Genomic DNA, 15,085 nt, shown 5'->3' with positions numbered 1-15,085 from the left:
CGACTTGCTTCTCCCTTTTGTATTTGGAGCCTTGTGAAATCCATCTTTCTTGGAGGTTGTAGGGTAGCTTATCCAAGATGGGTCTCACTCCACGAGCTGAGTCTAGGACGTTGAGACATGTTAAGGAATGGTCTTTTCTTGCAAACTCCAGCACTTGCAGCACGTCCCCGAGCTCTCGTAACTTCGAGTAGTCTTTAGCTGTGATCCTGGGAAAGCTGTCGACTCTCTTGAAGAGCGAATCTTCGACTGCTTCGGGGCTACCGTAGCACTCTTCTAGCCTTTCCCATACTAGGTCAAGACCTACTTGGGGGTGGTTTGCGTTTGCCGTCCCGAGTCTCTTCGCATGTTCCCTGGATTCTTTCCCCAGCCATTTGGATAGCAGGCTGAGCTCTTCTCTTGCTGAGAAGCCCAGGCTCTTGATTGCGTCCTTGAACGTGAACTTCCACATTCGGTAGTTCTCAGTATGATAGTCAAAGTTGGTATGTCCTGTTTGCACCATGTCACGCCGGATCATGTACTTGCACATGTCTGTCAGGCCTGAGGCATCAGTGTGTTGGTCACATTCTGAGGTAGTTTCCAGGAGGGTCCTTGCGGTCGCCTCTTCCTTGGGGTGGACTCGTGATGACTGCTGGTCAGTGTGAGGGGCTGTGTTTTCCCGTGTGGGTGTACCTGGATTGCGAGCCTGTTGTAGTGCATCCGTGTGTGTGCTGGCGTGTGGGTCACTGTTGCGGCTGTGGCTATCCCAGGTAGTGTGTACCCTTAAAGGAACAGTGTCTTCTCCACGTGGACCTAGCAAGTCTTCGGTGTCCGTGGTATCACTCACATAGTCCTCAGTGCGTTGAACTGGGTCCTCTGAGGCTATCCGTCTGTACGGTTGCTCCCCGCCATCCTGTCTCGCAGCCGCTTCTAAGACTTCAGCTTGGGCTATGGCGGCGGCAGCTTCCCTCTCTTGATTTAGGGCCTCTAGGTTGACATCCACCTCTGTCTTTCTACGCACAGTGGCTGCAGCGGCGACAGCAATGACTGCGGCGGCTGTCTGCTCCTCCTCTTCTATGCAGGCCCTTTCTATTTTCATGGCTGCCTCTTTCTGAGCGTATGCTGCCCTTGTCCGTGCGGCCTCTGTGGTGGCTCGCGCCTTAGTAGCGTTAGCGCTTGCGCTGGACACATTGGATTGCACTGATTTAGCTGACCTTGATTAGTGTCTGGATGTGCTGGAGCGCTGCGATGCGGTCTCCAGGAGGAGCTTTTTTCTCTCGCTTTGGGCGTCCGTGATGGTGGTCTGCACGATGCCATCACGTTCCATGTCAATTGCCTTTTGCAGGTCGCGTTCCCACATGCTGTCTTCCGTGTTAGTCCTTGTCAGATAGGTGAAATATGCTTGTGACAGCGTTACGTAATGTCTATGGCATGACTTAATCTGAATAATAGCTTGCTTAATCTGCGTTTCTTGATCGCTAGCACTTGCGACATTACCTATTTCACGATCAGTGTCCTCCCAGGCCTTCTCTAATTTTTCGCGGTGTGTGTCAATGTCAGCTTCATATTTTTCACGGGCCTTTTGTGTCAGTGTGACTGTCCGTTTAGGCCTTGCGTCTGCCTGCGCCTGTTGCAGTTGCGCAGCGGTCTCTGTGTCTGAGTGGTCACTCTCCTGCATGGTGTTTGGTGAGGATCTGAATTCTGCCATGCTGCAGGTGTGTGTAGGCCTTTAGCGAGTGCGTGTGGCGTGCGGTCTGTTACCTGCGTCAGCGATGGATGACTGTCTCGGATAGTGCCGGTAGGTGTCCTGCAGCGGTAAGCATAGGGGAAGCTGTACTTACAGGTGTCTGGTGGCTCTGACCCGTGTCCTGGCAGTGTCCGGTGGCGTGGCCCTTGGTGGCGCTGGCCGTGGGGACGTGCGCAGGGGTATGCGAGATGGTAGCTCCTCACTGTGAAGCTGTGCAGAGGGTGAATCTCAAACAGAAAGAGCAATCAAAGTTCTGATTGCTGTGCTGCTGCCTTGTGTAAAAGACTGCTTGCTGTAAAGGCTGGGCTGTGCATGGCAGTCTGAAGTTGCTTGCTTGTACTGCTGCAGAAGTTGTGTGAGCTGCAGGCTGTGTCACAGTGTAAGGCTGCTTGTTTGTACTGCTGCAGAAGTTGTGTAAGCTGCTTGCTGTTTGTAAGGCTTTTGCTGTAGAAAGTCTGTGCTCTTTGGTATAAAGCCTGCTGCTCTATCTGGCAGTGTAAGGCTGCTTGCTTGTCCTGGGGTGCAGAGACTATTTTGTATAGCATAAAGTCTGTGAGTAGCAGTTTCTGTGTGTTTCCCCAAGACACACGGTCCTCTTTTTCACTATTCTGGACCCAGGGTCATGTCTAGGGAATGAATGGACCCAGATAGCTTCAACACAGCACCCTTTCCAAAGCACACCAAGTCTTGTTATATTTTCTTCACTTTATTAGGAAAGGAGCAGTATATACAGGCACTTGTGGCTGTAATGGTGTTGTGAGAGTGCTTCTCTATAGGTGCTACGTAATTAAGAGCAGGTGAAAAAGATTGGGCCTTGCCAGTGGAGGGTAATATGAAAACGTACTCACTCAGCCTGTATAGGAAGGAATAGGAATGGGTAATAGCAATAGTCGGTGGACAGACCAACTATCAGCAAAACAGGGGGGAGGGCAGAACAGCCCATTCTGAGACAAGATCTCAGAGGTTGCTGTAGCAACTCACTGGCTACATTCTCAGAGGCAAAAAAGGCAACATAATGATACATCACACAGGCACGGTGTGTGTGTGTGGAACAAATGCATGCAGCTGAACTAAGGAGCTGACAAGCAGAAGTGGGGTCAAACAGAAATATGGTTCTTGTTCCATGACACAGTGTGAGTGCAATTTTTATCTTTTAAACATATAAAGTTGAATATTTTTGATCTGCACTATGGTCCCTTTTTATTTTCTTCTACACGCTGAGGTTCCAACTTCCCGACTCCCAAAAAAACAAGATTGCCTGAGGTTGTGACACATCCTAAGCTTCTCTGATAATGAAGTGCAGTGATGGAAGAGAGTTGGGGTGAGGGGGGCCTGCCGCTTAACAGAATTGGGCACATTGTTTAAGAATAAGACACAGTTCAATATTAAAAGACACCAAGGAATAAATGAGGTGGGAACAAATACTATTGTATAAGATAGGGAAGACACGTTGAAAAAATAAAATAATAAAATACACATGCAGGGGAACTAGCGAACTGCTGCATATTTTATCTACCAAGTTTAAAGCAGCAGAACATGTGGCATTTTTTTTAATATGTGGGAAGCAGAGGGTCTCTGGAGCTGAACTGTGTTAATTTCAGCCGGACCCCGGTCTCCTTGAAATACATACCTCCGTAGGGGATGCCGGCTGCAGCTGCAGAGGTTTTACGGTCCTGGTCACGTAGGCCAATAGCAAGCCACAAGGTATGATGTTACGGTTTCCTATTGGCCTGCAGGATATTGTAGTCGCTATTATGCTCGCCACACATAGACCAGCCGGACGGAGCTGGTCTTTCAAACTACTTCAGGCTCAAATTTCCTGCTGGGCCCTGAAATTCTATGCTAACCCAACCCCTCGCTTCTGGTATGCATTGCAGCCTCACGTAGGATTCAGTTGCCTTTGTTACATAAAAATTCAAAATCCTACAACATATTCTCATGCAATTGCCTTGATATAAATTATCATTCACACATTTTAATATAATAAATGGATTTCTAACATCATGGACATAGCTACTGTATTGCAAATGTCCATATTTGTAAACAATGATCTGTGTTAATCATTTGCCCAAACACAATATTAATTCCATTGTTAGTATGTTACTCATGGTTTATTGGATGAGATCCCCAGGTACACATATGGGTTTAATCATTATCTAACCGTAATCAATCTCATGCCAATTATTCAAAACATCTTTATGATACAAAACAGTTTTAATAAACTGTCACATTATTCAAAATATATTGATGCAAAGACAAACTATAGGAGTCTGAATTCCTCAGAGGCTACTGTACTGTATGTGTATTAGTTAAAGAGGGTAAACCACCTTACAATAAGAGAGGAATATAAATTAGTACAAAGATAAACCGGATCCACAGTGCAAAGTGGAATAGAAAAACAGCAAAATATAGTGCAACACTGCATAGATGTAAATCAGCTGGTTAGGACATGGTGTCGAATATCTCACTCACATGTTGAAGCCGGTAAGCAAGCATTTAAGTTGTAGATTCAACTTTTAGCGGATTGTGTGTCTTCAATAAGTAATCCCAGACATAGAAATGAAAAAAAAGTAAATAATAGTACAGTATTGCTTTATTAAAGGGAAAATTCACTTTTAAAATGGTAAATCAACTCACAAACGAAGGTTGAAATACAGCATACCTACCACCCAGGGTCAGAAGCGGAGCACTGGAACTGTTCTACATCACACGCCGGAACGCTCTCTCTTCTGAATCGATGATGACTTCCGGGCACTGACCTCATATATGGGAATGAGAGCAGGGATCACAGCTGACATCTCTAGTACAGAAAGTTTCCTCACATTATCTCCCCCATGTGTTTCACTCGGAGAGCTTCTTCAGGGATTACGGTAGATCTAGGGAGCAATCTCCCTTTTTATAGTGCACTATTGTAGTCGACGTCACGATGCACGTAATTTGAAAAGAAATGTATCACTTTATACAATACCAAAAAAAATATTGAAGAGATCTTGTGTAATATTTAGAAAGATTTCTAAAACTCAAAGAAGGATAATTATCACATACCCTAAATATAAATGACTTACTTATAAAAGGCTAAAAAAAAGATTTTAAAACATATTTATGCTCACTAAAATGCATACATAAAATAAAACAGATTTATTAGTTTTGTTTAGATGATAATAACCATGTGTTGTTCTTGGACTAATATTAGACCTAAATATATACTGTATAGGGTATTCTTAAAGGTATAACATATACATTTTAATTTTAATTCATACTGACAAAGAAGCAAAAAAAAAAAAAAGATTAAAAGCAGAGATAATGCTACTCTCATTTAGCAATTGGTTAATACAAATCTCGTGAAACCTTATGTCTGTGATTTTATTATCTATCTACACTAGATAAAAGACATTACATTCGTAACGGATGATTTAAATGGATAAACAACATAAAGGAAAAGTGTGGAGAACAAAAAGGTAGTAACAGAACTATGTTAAAAAAGCATTAATGTCAAATTTTACATGAAGTGCTTCAGGCTGCATGGTGCACATACGATGTATCCAAAAAGATAATCTCTGAGAAAGTGCTGTAGTTCTGTTCCCTCTTCTCCAATTCATTTAGACTTGTTCGATACCCAAATAGAGTGTACCAGAAGGATCTGAGTGGTGGAATTTTTTTTAAATGCAACAATATATTGTGTGATTCAAGACCCAAATGTATGTTGTGTACTGCATGTGTTCTAAAATGCTAACCCTTTGTGGCAAATGGTTCGGCCCATGTATTGTAAGCCACAAGGGAAAATTAAACCATAGACTACAAAAGGATTTCTACATTTGTATAAAGCTTGCATTTTTAGATTTTCTTTTGTAACATGGGAGGTAAAGTTATCCATTGTGTTATGGCCAAACTTTCAAGCATTACATCTATCACATTTGTAGAAGCTTCTGGGTCTGTTAGACACCCATCCACCTTTTAAGAGTAAGTACTAGGTTCAGGTTATCTTTCAAACTTCTGGCTTTTGTAAACACTAGTTGGGGTTTATCAGGTAAAACATCATGCAATACAACGTCTTGTATAAAAATATGCCAGTGTTTCGCACTATTTAATTTATCTTGTGTGAATCCTTGCTGTATTGTGTTATAAACGGAATAAAATTTGTCACAGTCTCTGATCTTCTTGTGTTTTAACATAATGGTCCCATCTGATGCCAAAGCTTTTTCTTTTGCTAATTTGATCAGAGAGGGGTCGTAGTTTTTTCCACAAAATGTTTTTCTTAAATAGACGCTTGTTCTTAAAATGTGTCTACATCAGTACAATTCCTTCGAATCCGTCTGAATTGCCATAGAGTATGTTGGAAAGCCATCTCCTATAGTAACAACTATTGTTCAAAATAAAATTATTACAGTCCACCTTTCTTAATATATGTCTTTGTATGAATCGTATTGTTCTCGATATAGATTGTTAAATCCAAAAAGAGAATAGTAGTTTTATCAGAATTAGAAATAAAATGTAAATTTAGATGATTGATTCTATGAAGGTCTTCAAAAGGGCATCATCCCCCTTAAATATAATAATAATAATAATAATAATAATATTAATATCATCTATATAATGGCGCCAGAGGACCAAGTTTGCATCAAAAGGGTTGTTATTGAAGATAAAATCATCTTCCCAAACTCCTAAAAAGAGGTTGACATAACTGGGCGCAAACATGGTCCCCATGGCAGTACCGCTAAGTTGTACATAGAAAAGACCTTCGAACCAAACATAATTCTGGTTGAAAATGTGTGTTATACCATCCAAAAAGAAATTTAATTACATTTAATTTGTTTTCATTAAGCAAAATTATTTTCACCGTCTCACATCCTTGGGTGTGGTAGATAAGTGTACAGCAATCTACAGCGGTTAAAATATAATCCATCTCCCACTGTATCTATTCTAAGAGGTTTATAATGTGTGTTGTGTCTTTCAAGTACGGTGGTAAATTCACTACATAACTTTGCAGCAATGTGTCAAGGTATTGAGACAAATTAGACATAGCTGAGTCTACTCCTGAGATAATGAGTTTTCCTGGTGGGGGGTGGTGTGGATCCTTATGAATTTCCAGTAGGAAATAAAATAGTGGAATCTTAGGGAAGGGTTGAACAGAAACTTATATTCATTGTCATTGATACCAACATTTTTACCTCTATTTATTAGTATATCTACTAGTAGTAACTCTTCCAAAAAGGACTTAATATATATTCAAATCCCCCAAGAGCCAATATGATTCTTCCAAATAGTAGGCTTGATTCATAACTGTACAACCAACTTCCCTCCCCCCTCCCCCACACACACACATATATATCAGCTGATTTTATAACAATGTTGTTATTCTCTGCCAACTTTTTATAGTCTGATTTCCTTGAATTATAAATTACCCTTAATTTTATCATTACATTTGGAAAAGATTCCAAATCATGTTCGACAATGTGGAAAAAAAGTTTCAATAAAATTCCTCTTGTTATGGTATGGATAGAAGGTAGATTTATTTCTAAAATTAGTATGAACAAAATAATCGTTCTCTTTCAACCTGTAATGCGATGGAACGAAAATCTGGAGTCGAAATTTCTCTTTAAAAATGCCTCCGATAGACAGTTTACCCATAAATTTATTTGCGTCAATTAATAATTTAAAAGAACTAGGGTGCAAATTTCCGGCCCTTTGAAAGAATTACCATTTCTTAATTGTGTGTTACTAATATTAACATTTCCACCTGTATTAATTATTTTATCCTTTTGGTTAGTGTTCCTACCTCTTCGTGTGCGTGACAGGGTTGATTCTCTATCCCAACATTATGCCTAGGAAACCTATGTATAGGTCTGGAGTCCAGCAGTGACCGGGTTAATCCCAGTTTGAGAAAAGGCTGGGTTAATTACCCAGGTCCCAGCTGCCTCTTTAAGGGGCTTTAAGAACCCAGAGCTCCCACTTGTTCCGAGTTCCTGCCTGAACTGGAGAAGCAAATTCTGAAATGTTAGAGTGAGACAAGCCTGCAACAACGTCTGTTACAGTGGGACACCTACTTGTTCTTTGTGCTTTTCTTGGCATTGAACTGCCCTTTTTGGGAAAAGGGCAAAACCCTGTAATGGACTATTTAGCTGGAATGTGCTAAAATGTTTTTTTTTAATGTTCCTTTACACCTATGCTGAATAAAGCTCTTTTTTTTAATGGCTGAATAAACAAGCCTGTTCAGATAACCCAAGTGTCACTGCAACAGCGTGCCTCTCCTAAATATTCTTCTCTTTTTCTTCTTCTGAGCGAAGCGTCTGTTCGGTATCCCCCCTCTGAGAGGAGAGAACCTGTTGCCGTGAGTCCAATTCAAAATCATTTTTCCCAAGAAAGGCTCCTTTCCACCAGGGGGCGATGAACTCTCCCCTCTAAAAAATAAGAGATGGGGAGTTCTCTCTCATCATCCCTTTGTTGGTGTCTATCCTTACCTTTACCTTTTATAAGTAATGTACTGTAAGTCCCCATGACGACACGTCACAGCATCTTAATCAAGGTAAGTTTTATTGTTGCAGAGGCCTCACGCGATCCCCCGGCATTTAATTTAAATACCTCTGGGAAGAGAGTGAGGCCTCTGCAAGCACCCGTGCTCCCCCCCAAAAAAATCCAGCTCCCCCCCACTTCGCGCACCGCTGATATAAAGTGATACGTTTCTTTTCTAATTATGTGCATCGTGCCTACAATAGTGGACTATAAAAAGGGGGATCAATCCCCAGATCTAAGATCACATCTGAGGAAGCTCTCAGAGTGAAACGCGTTGGAGACTCTGTACTACCGAGATATTAGCTGTGATCCCTGCTCAACCCTGCATGTAGCGTCAGTGTCCGGAAGTAATGTCATTCGAGTTGATTACTATTTTTAAAGTCCGTTTTTTCTTTTATAAAGCAATATTGTGCTATTTTTTGCTTTCTTCATTTCTATGTATCTGAGAATTCTTTCTACACCTGGAATTACGTATTGAAGACACACAATTCGCTCAAAACTGAATCTATAATTTAAATTCTTTATTATCTCCTTCAACACGTGAGAGAGATATTCTACACCCGTTTTCTCACCAGCTTATTTACATTTATACAGTAAACAAGATAGAGTCAGTCAGCACCACATAAGCAATTTAAGAATCAGATCGAAATGGTGCACGTGGGTAAAAGAATCTCTCCTAATCCTCAGTGATGAAAAAAAGTGCTGTTTTTCTATTCCCTATACCCCCTGGGTTCACTTTGCGCTCCGGATCCGTTTTTTCTTTGTACTTGTCAAGATGATTGGAAAAGTGTCTTGTTTCTATGGAGCTGCACTACACCCAAGGATTGTATTTTTACTTTTTTCCCTTTTTTTTCAGCACGTTTTGCCCTTAAGTGTTTTCTCTTTCTCTGTTTAATAGAATTGGTATTTGCGCTTGAATTTCCTTTGTTTTGCATATAAATTAGTACCTTACCAGAATGACAGGAGAAGCAGTCCAGAGCTTGTGGTCCAAAACAACTTTGACACGATGCATCACAGCTGTAGCACTTACCGTCCGCAGCTACAAAACATATAAAATAAAGCAATAAACTGGTTGCATGACTGCAGTATTTGGAAATAAAAAAACTCCTACATTCACGAATGGCTCTTCTCACCTGTTGAGGTCAACGTGTGTCAGTAACTGCACTGAACAGCTAACCAATGTACTGTAGTAAATGGGATTGAAGATTTGAATTATGTGATTAAATGACCATAGTTTTAAGCTAATATTGCCAACTGTTCTAAATCAAGAGAATTCATCCAGACCATACTTTGGGATTTAGGTAGTTGTGAAATTCTAAACTGACTAAAACTTCCCTTTGTATGGTGCCTCAGCAGACAGCAGTTTGTGCTTTTATCAATTCAAAACCATACCACATTTCAAAATGTGGACTGGATGGATATATCTGGGCGGACATGAGCCAAAGAGTAAAGATTTTGAAGGCAGGTTATACCTATTTTAATTTATGGCTTCAAAATGTTATTCATATAACTAAAGGCACATCCTTCTTTCTTTAAGTCAGGAGGATGCAGCCATCTTTGTTTTCTGAGGTAATTTAAGACACTATTACAAATTCCTCTGACCTGCTTCCTCTTGAACAGCCTGATCCAGTCAGTCCGCTCCTTTATTCACTCTCACCAAGACCAAGTTATAAACAGTGATAAGGCGTGGCATAATTTAAGACCCATTCAAATAAAATGTAAATAAATCTAGGCCTAAGTGTTTATCACAGGTTTGTGCTATTCCAGCCAGAGAGATTACCAACGAGTATAAACACACTTTAGCCGGGTTAACAATGTACTTCCTGTGTCTCATCAACAATATGAGAAAGATGGCTGCCTCATAATTACTAAGAAGACAATAAGGATGCAACAATCCCTTTGCGTCAGATATAATTGTCGGCGAACATTTCTCTGACTCTGGCCATAAGATGAACGATCTGAAAGTGGCCATACTCCAAGGTAATCTTAGGCTGCGTCAACGCTAGCGCTGAGCGGGCGGCGCTTGCGGCGGCTACTTCCATATATAGATATATGTAAGTACCAGCTCACGCTGTGCGTGCGCACACGCTCACCGGCTCGGGTACACAAAAAAAACCTGACTTTCCAGCACGCTCAACTACCTGCAATTCCGCCCCCCCCCCCCCCGCGCATAAATGCAGGACACCTGGCGCTCATGCTTGGAGTGCTCTCCAAGCATGAGCGCGCTCAGCGCCAGCGGGGACTTAGCCTTAGAATACTGAAAGAGACGGTTGCATGAATACATATTTATGCAACTGTTCGGGACACTTAGCGGTGACCTAAACTGAGATCGCAGCTTCTTGAGTCACTAACAAAGAAAAATGATATCGGGCGCTTCTAATAGTTACAATTAAAGTGATATAAATTATTAAAGTGATATATAAATGTGAACTTCAAAGAATATATAAATAAATATAGTGAATACAATATCCTTCACCAAAAAAGTGAATAATATAAACAGCAGCTCTACACCCTTAAAGGACTGTCCAGGTCCAGAATTCTTGCGATGTCTTCCAGATGGGGGGAGCGCTCAGATCAGAGGAGGTGCTGGCAAATAAGCTGTAGAGATCGGAGCGGCAGACAGCTTCTTCCGCCCTGACCGCCGCGTCACAGGAAATGACGTCACCGGATGTGACGCATGCGGAAGGATCTCAGAGTGACTGTATCAGCATTGTCTCCCCCACGAGTCACCAACGGTCCTCTCCAACGCCTGTATACTTTGTACAAATGTGAGTGCATTACCTGTGTGTTCCTTGTGCCACATTATACCCCTATGTACTATACTATTGTGTGCTCTCTTTCTTTTACTACAACCCCGGGAGGTACACTCAGCATGTATGGACACATCTAGCCCACCTGACATACAGCTCTAGCAATACCAGTATCAGAGGGCTTCCATTATCACAGGGCTCTTGTCAGAGAGAGAAGGATCTCTGACACGTCTGTTACTATTCCATTTATTGTGAGTGAGTCCTATTTAGAGACTATTGTTTGCACATACATTCATTCATTTATTGGTCTGCACTATTATTTCTTCCACTTTTTTTCCCTGCATATTATCTCGAGATCTGAGCGCTCCCCCCACCTGGAAGACATCATGAGTCACTACCCTGACACAAGAGAACTCTCTTCCCATGAGTGCTAAAAGCCATGTCTATACATACTGCGCAATATGAATGCACACACAGCTGTCTTTTACACATACAAATGTACAATGTAATTCTTTCCCTATATACCAATAGGGACCACATAGTATCTACACACATTAATAGTAATGCAACACCCTCTTACATTTCTACACCTACCTTCACCATTGGTATACACTCCCACTCCATACACACCTTTTGTAAAGCGCTGTATACACTGTGGGAGATTTCTAAATGTATATACACACACACACACACACTTACATCAATAAAATTCAGGGACCATTTAACACCTTAAGTCATAAATCGCATACTGCACAGGTGGGAGCGATAAGTTTCAGTCACATAACATTCCAGGATGCACTCTTTTTAAGTAAAATCATTTGCTTTATCCATTGTAACACCGCTGGAAGAGATCAGTATATCTCGAAAACTCGCACAAATAAAAGCATTTCGTTAGTCACAGAACGGTATCGTCTATTCGTTTTTTATTTTATATATATATATATATTTTTCCCCCTACTGAAAGCCATCTCTGTAAGCTGATACAAGTGTACAGTATATTCATGATCTACCACAAAATATGAATCACAGTATTCCTTTTATTCTTTGTGCACCTGTTAGAGAAAAAAAAATTCATTTGCTGTTTAATTCCACCTTGTGAAATGGGATGAAGTCATACTGGGGGGGGGGGGGGGTGATTAATTATAGAACTGCAAAAAGGGTTTATCTAGCACTCCAGGGAATTGCTAAAGGCATGATGGAACATTTCCCTGGTTCAGCAGATTTGGAATTTCATAGCATGAGGACCATCATATAGGATTAATTATATTACACTGATCTATCCTATCTCAGCACACGTCACATGTCTACTACTTGGTGCTACCTACCATGAAGTATACATTCGATAATCTGATAAAATTTAAAAACTAAGCTAATAAGTAGAGATGGGCGGAAAAAATTGTTGATTTCGATCCACCTCGAATCGGCGGGTTCTTTTGGTCTGCGGATTTCCGTGGATCAGTCTCAAAAATGCCAATTCGCCTTTCTAACCTCCTGTGATTTAATGGACTTTCAGTGAAGAGGGCTCTCTGTCCCTCATGGTGCACATGATTCTGTGATTAAAGTATATTATCTTGACATATATAGCAGCAGTTATTATTATTATTATTATTATTATTATTATTATGAAAAATAATCCCAAGAGTAGTTATTAAGTTTCAAGTTCCAGAACAGTTTATTCATTGTAACTCTGACCATTTTTGGAAACGACAGTTAGGGGTTATATATCCAGTGCTGTACTGCAGCTTAATTTTCTATCACTCTCTCCTTGTACACTATTGGGGGCAAAGGGCCCTGCTTCAAACTCTAAAGTAAATAGTCTGACATTCTGGTACTTCTGGACTGCATGGAAATTTCCCCATGGATTGAGAAGAGAAAGGAACAATTACTAGAACATATTTAAGGTTTGAGGCACCTTATCATAGTCATAGGTTTCAATTGGAATATTTTTCCTTGATGAGATTTATGCAGCTTTCCCCCCAGTTTTACAACCAACGCAAAGCCTTAAATAGTCCCCAAAGTCACTTTATCAAGACCATTTCGACCCTTTTAAAAATTCTACAAAGCCATATCTAACTAAAATCTTCTCCAGAAAAGGGAATCAGCATCACATCATATTGAATAAGAGCCAGAGCGCCATTTTTAAGTGCTACCCCGTAAGACACCGTCCAACACAGTGGTCCTTTATGGTTTATTCAAGGTTGAATGATTTCGTCCACCATGAAAGGTGTCTTGTGCAGTGGCATTTCTTAGTAAATGTGTCCCATAATGCCTTATTCACCTGAATAGGGCTGTAAGGTGTCTTCCAGCAGGGAAGGTGTATTATTGAGTGGTATTTTTAGTACAAAATGGAAATTGTGGGAGGAACTGAACCAATAAGCTTGTGTAATGTAGACTACCATCGTAACCATTACACCATACTCCCTATTAGAGTTAATAACAAAATCATGATGGTACTGTCAAATAAAGATCGTTTTAAAGTATTAGAAATCTCCTAACAAGATCTCTAATAAAAGAAATGTTGCCAAAATAACAGTAATCTGTGCGCACTAATCACATACCATTTAAATATTGTCCATCAAAGCAGGTCACAAGATGACAAATGCCATATGCAGGTTGCCTTCCATCTGGACATAAATCGCAATTCCGAGTTGAGGGGCCATGGCAGGTCTGGCAGGATTTGTGACAATCTTCACACTGCCAGCTGCTAGAGTCTTGAAATGTGCCATTAGAACATTTAAGTGTGCAACGTGTATCTGTAACCCAGAGTGAAAACACTGTTCAGTATCATTCTATTGACATTTACACAGCTTTAGTGATATTACTATTTTTCTATGACATATCTTCAATCACTACTACATACATTTCATTTACATCTTTTGTTTCTGGATCTAGATGACAGGTTCTTAAAGCAACAAAGGAGTTGATGATCTACACCTGTTTCGGTGCCCGTATGACGTTTCTGGTACATCTTGGGCCGGTCACACTTTAGTTTCTGTCAGTCAGGGAGCGGTGGCAATCATGTGAATGCTGCTGAGGCAATCACAAGCCTGAAAATCCTAAAGGACCGGTGGGCATGCAGGTGCCGCCTGACCACTGTCAGTAAGGCTACGGCCTCAGTGTCTGCGCTGCACGCGCGCCTGGCGGCACGTGCAGCCGAGTCCCCCGGTCTGCAGTGAGCTGCAGGGGGAAAGACAGGGGGGCGTGACGTGGGAGTGATGAGGGCACGGCGTGACGTCACCCGGCAGGTTCGCCCTCATTGGCTGAACCGCCGGGGGCGTGGCCTAGCGCTCCATCGCAAGTCCTGCTCTTAATTCTCTTGAGAGCAGGAGAAACTGTCGGCGCAGCGCAGCGGCCCCCCCTCGCAGGGGGCCCGGCCCCATTGTGGGGCGGCTCTTGTCCCTGCAGAGTCCGCCACAGCGGGCGCTGCAGTAGCCAGCGGGGACCTGGCCTAAGAAGTTTACATGTTAACTTTTTACTCAAGCAAAGGTGAAACATGACACTCCTGCAGAAGGCTTCTTTAACCCATAAAGAACTTGTGGATCTTGTAAATGAAAGTGCAATTTAATTAATTACACACACAGGCACCACAGATTTAATGTGTGGTGCTTAGTTGATGTTTCACTGTGTGAGCACAATAGAAAATTCACCTTCTCTCCTTGGTCCTACATCATGCAGGTGAAATGATGTGTGTGTTTGCAGTATGTGTGTATGTATATATGGTACATGTGCTGCTTATAGTGTGTGTACAGTATATGTGTGTATTTATATCCTTCCAATTCCTTATCTCTGACTCAAAGTGGGATGGTGGCAGTGTTGAAGAAGATGGATAATGGCCCTTGTGCTTGTTTTTTTTTAACTTAGATTTTTATTGAGATTTTTCAGATATAAATGGGGAGGGGGGTACAAAAGGAAAAATGGTGGGGGGGGAACAACCATTTTGTAACAAAATTTCTAGTCATCAGTCACATTACTTCACAGACATCGTTCTATAAACCACATATATTCTCCTCACTCCCAAATCCTCCTTTTTATTACAATGATATCTTTATCCCACATCCCAAGGTTCTCATACTCTATCAAACGTTCTTGTGGTATGATTCAG

The 15,085-nt window shown here is 41.4% G+C and overlaps 1 protein-coding gene across 1 annotated transcript in view; it reads right to left on the bottom strand.

The window, feature by feature from the left end:
• Positions 1-15,085, bottom strand: part of LOC142469268 (proprotein convertase subtilisin/kexin type 5-like) — a 166,797-nt gene that overhangs the window by 116,578 nt on the left and 35,134 nt on the right. The window contains exons 6-7 of the mRNA XM_075576206.1: positions 13,542-13,736; positions 9,186-9,272 (exon numbers count right to left, since the gene is read on the bottom strand). Of these exons, the coding sequence (XP_075432321.1) occupies positions 9,186-9,272; positions 13,542-13,736 (282 nt within the window). The remainder of the gene's footprint in view (positions 1-9,185; positions 9,273-13,541; positions 13,737-15,085) is intronic.

This window comes from Ascaphus truei, chromosome 18, assembly GCF_040206685.1.
Source record: "Ascaphus truei isolate aAscTru1 chromosome 18, aAscTru1.hap1, whole genome shotgun sequence".
NCBI classification, from domain to species: Eukaryota; Metazoa; Chordata; class Amphibia; order Anura; family Ascaphidae; genus Ascaphus; species Ascaphus truei.
The sequence above is the reverse complement of the archived record's forward strand: the minus strand, read 5'-3'. Positions and strand labels throughout refer to the sequence as shown.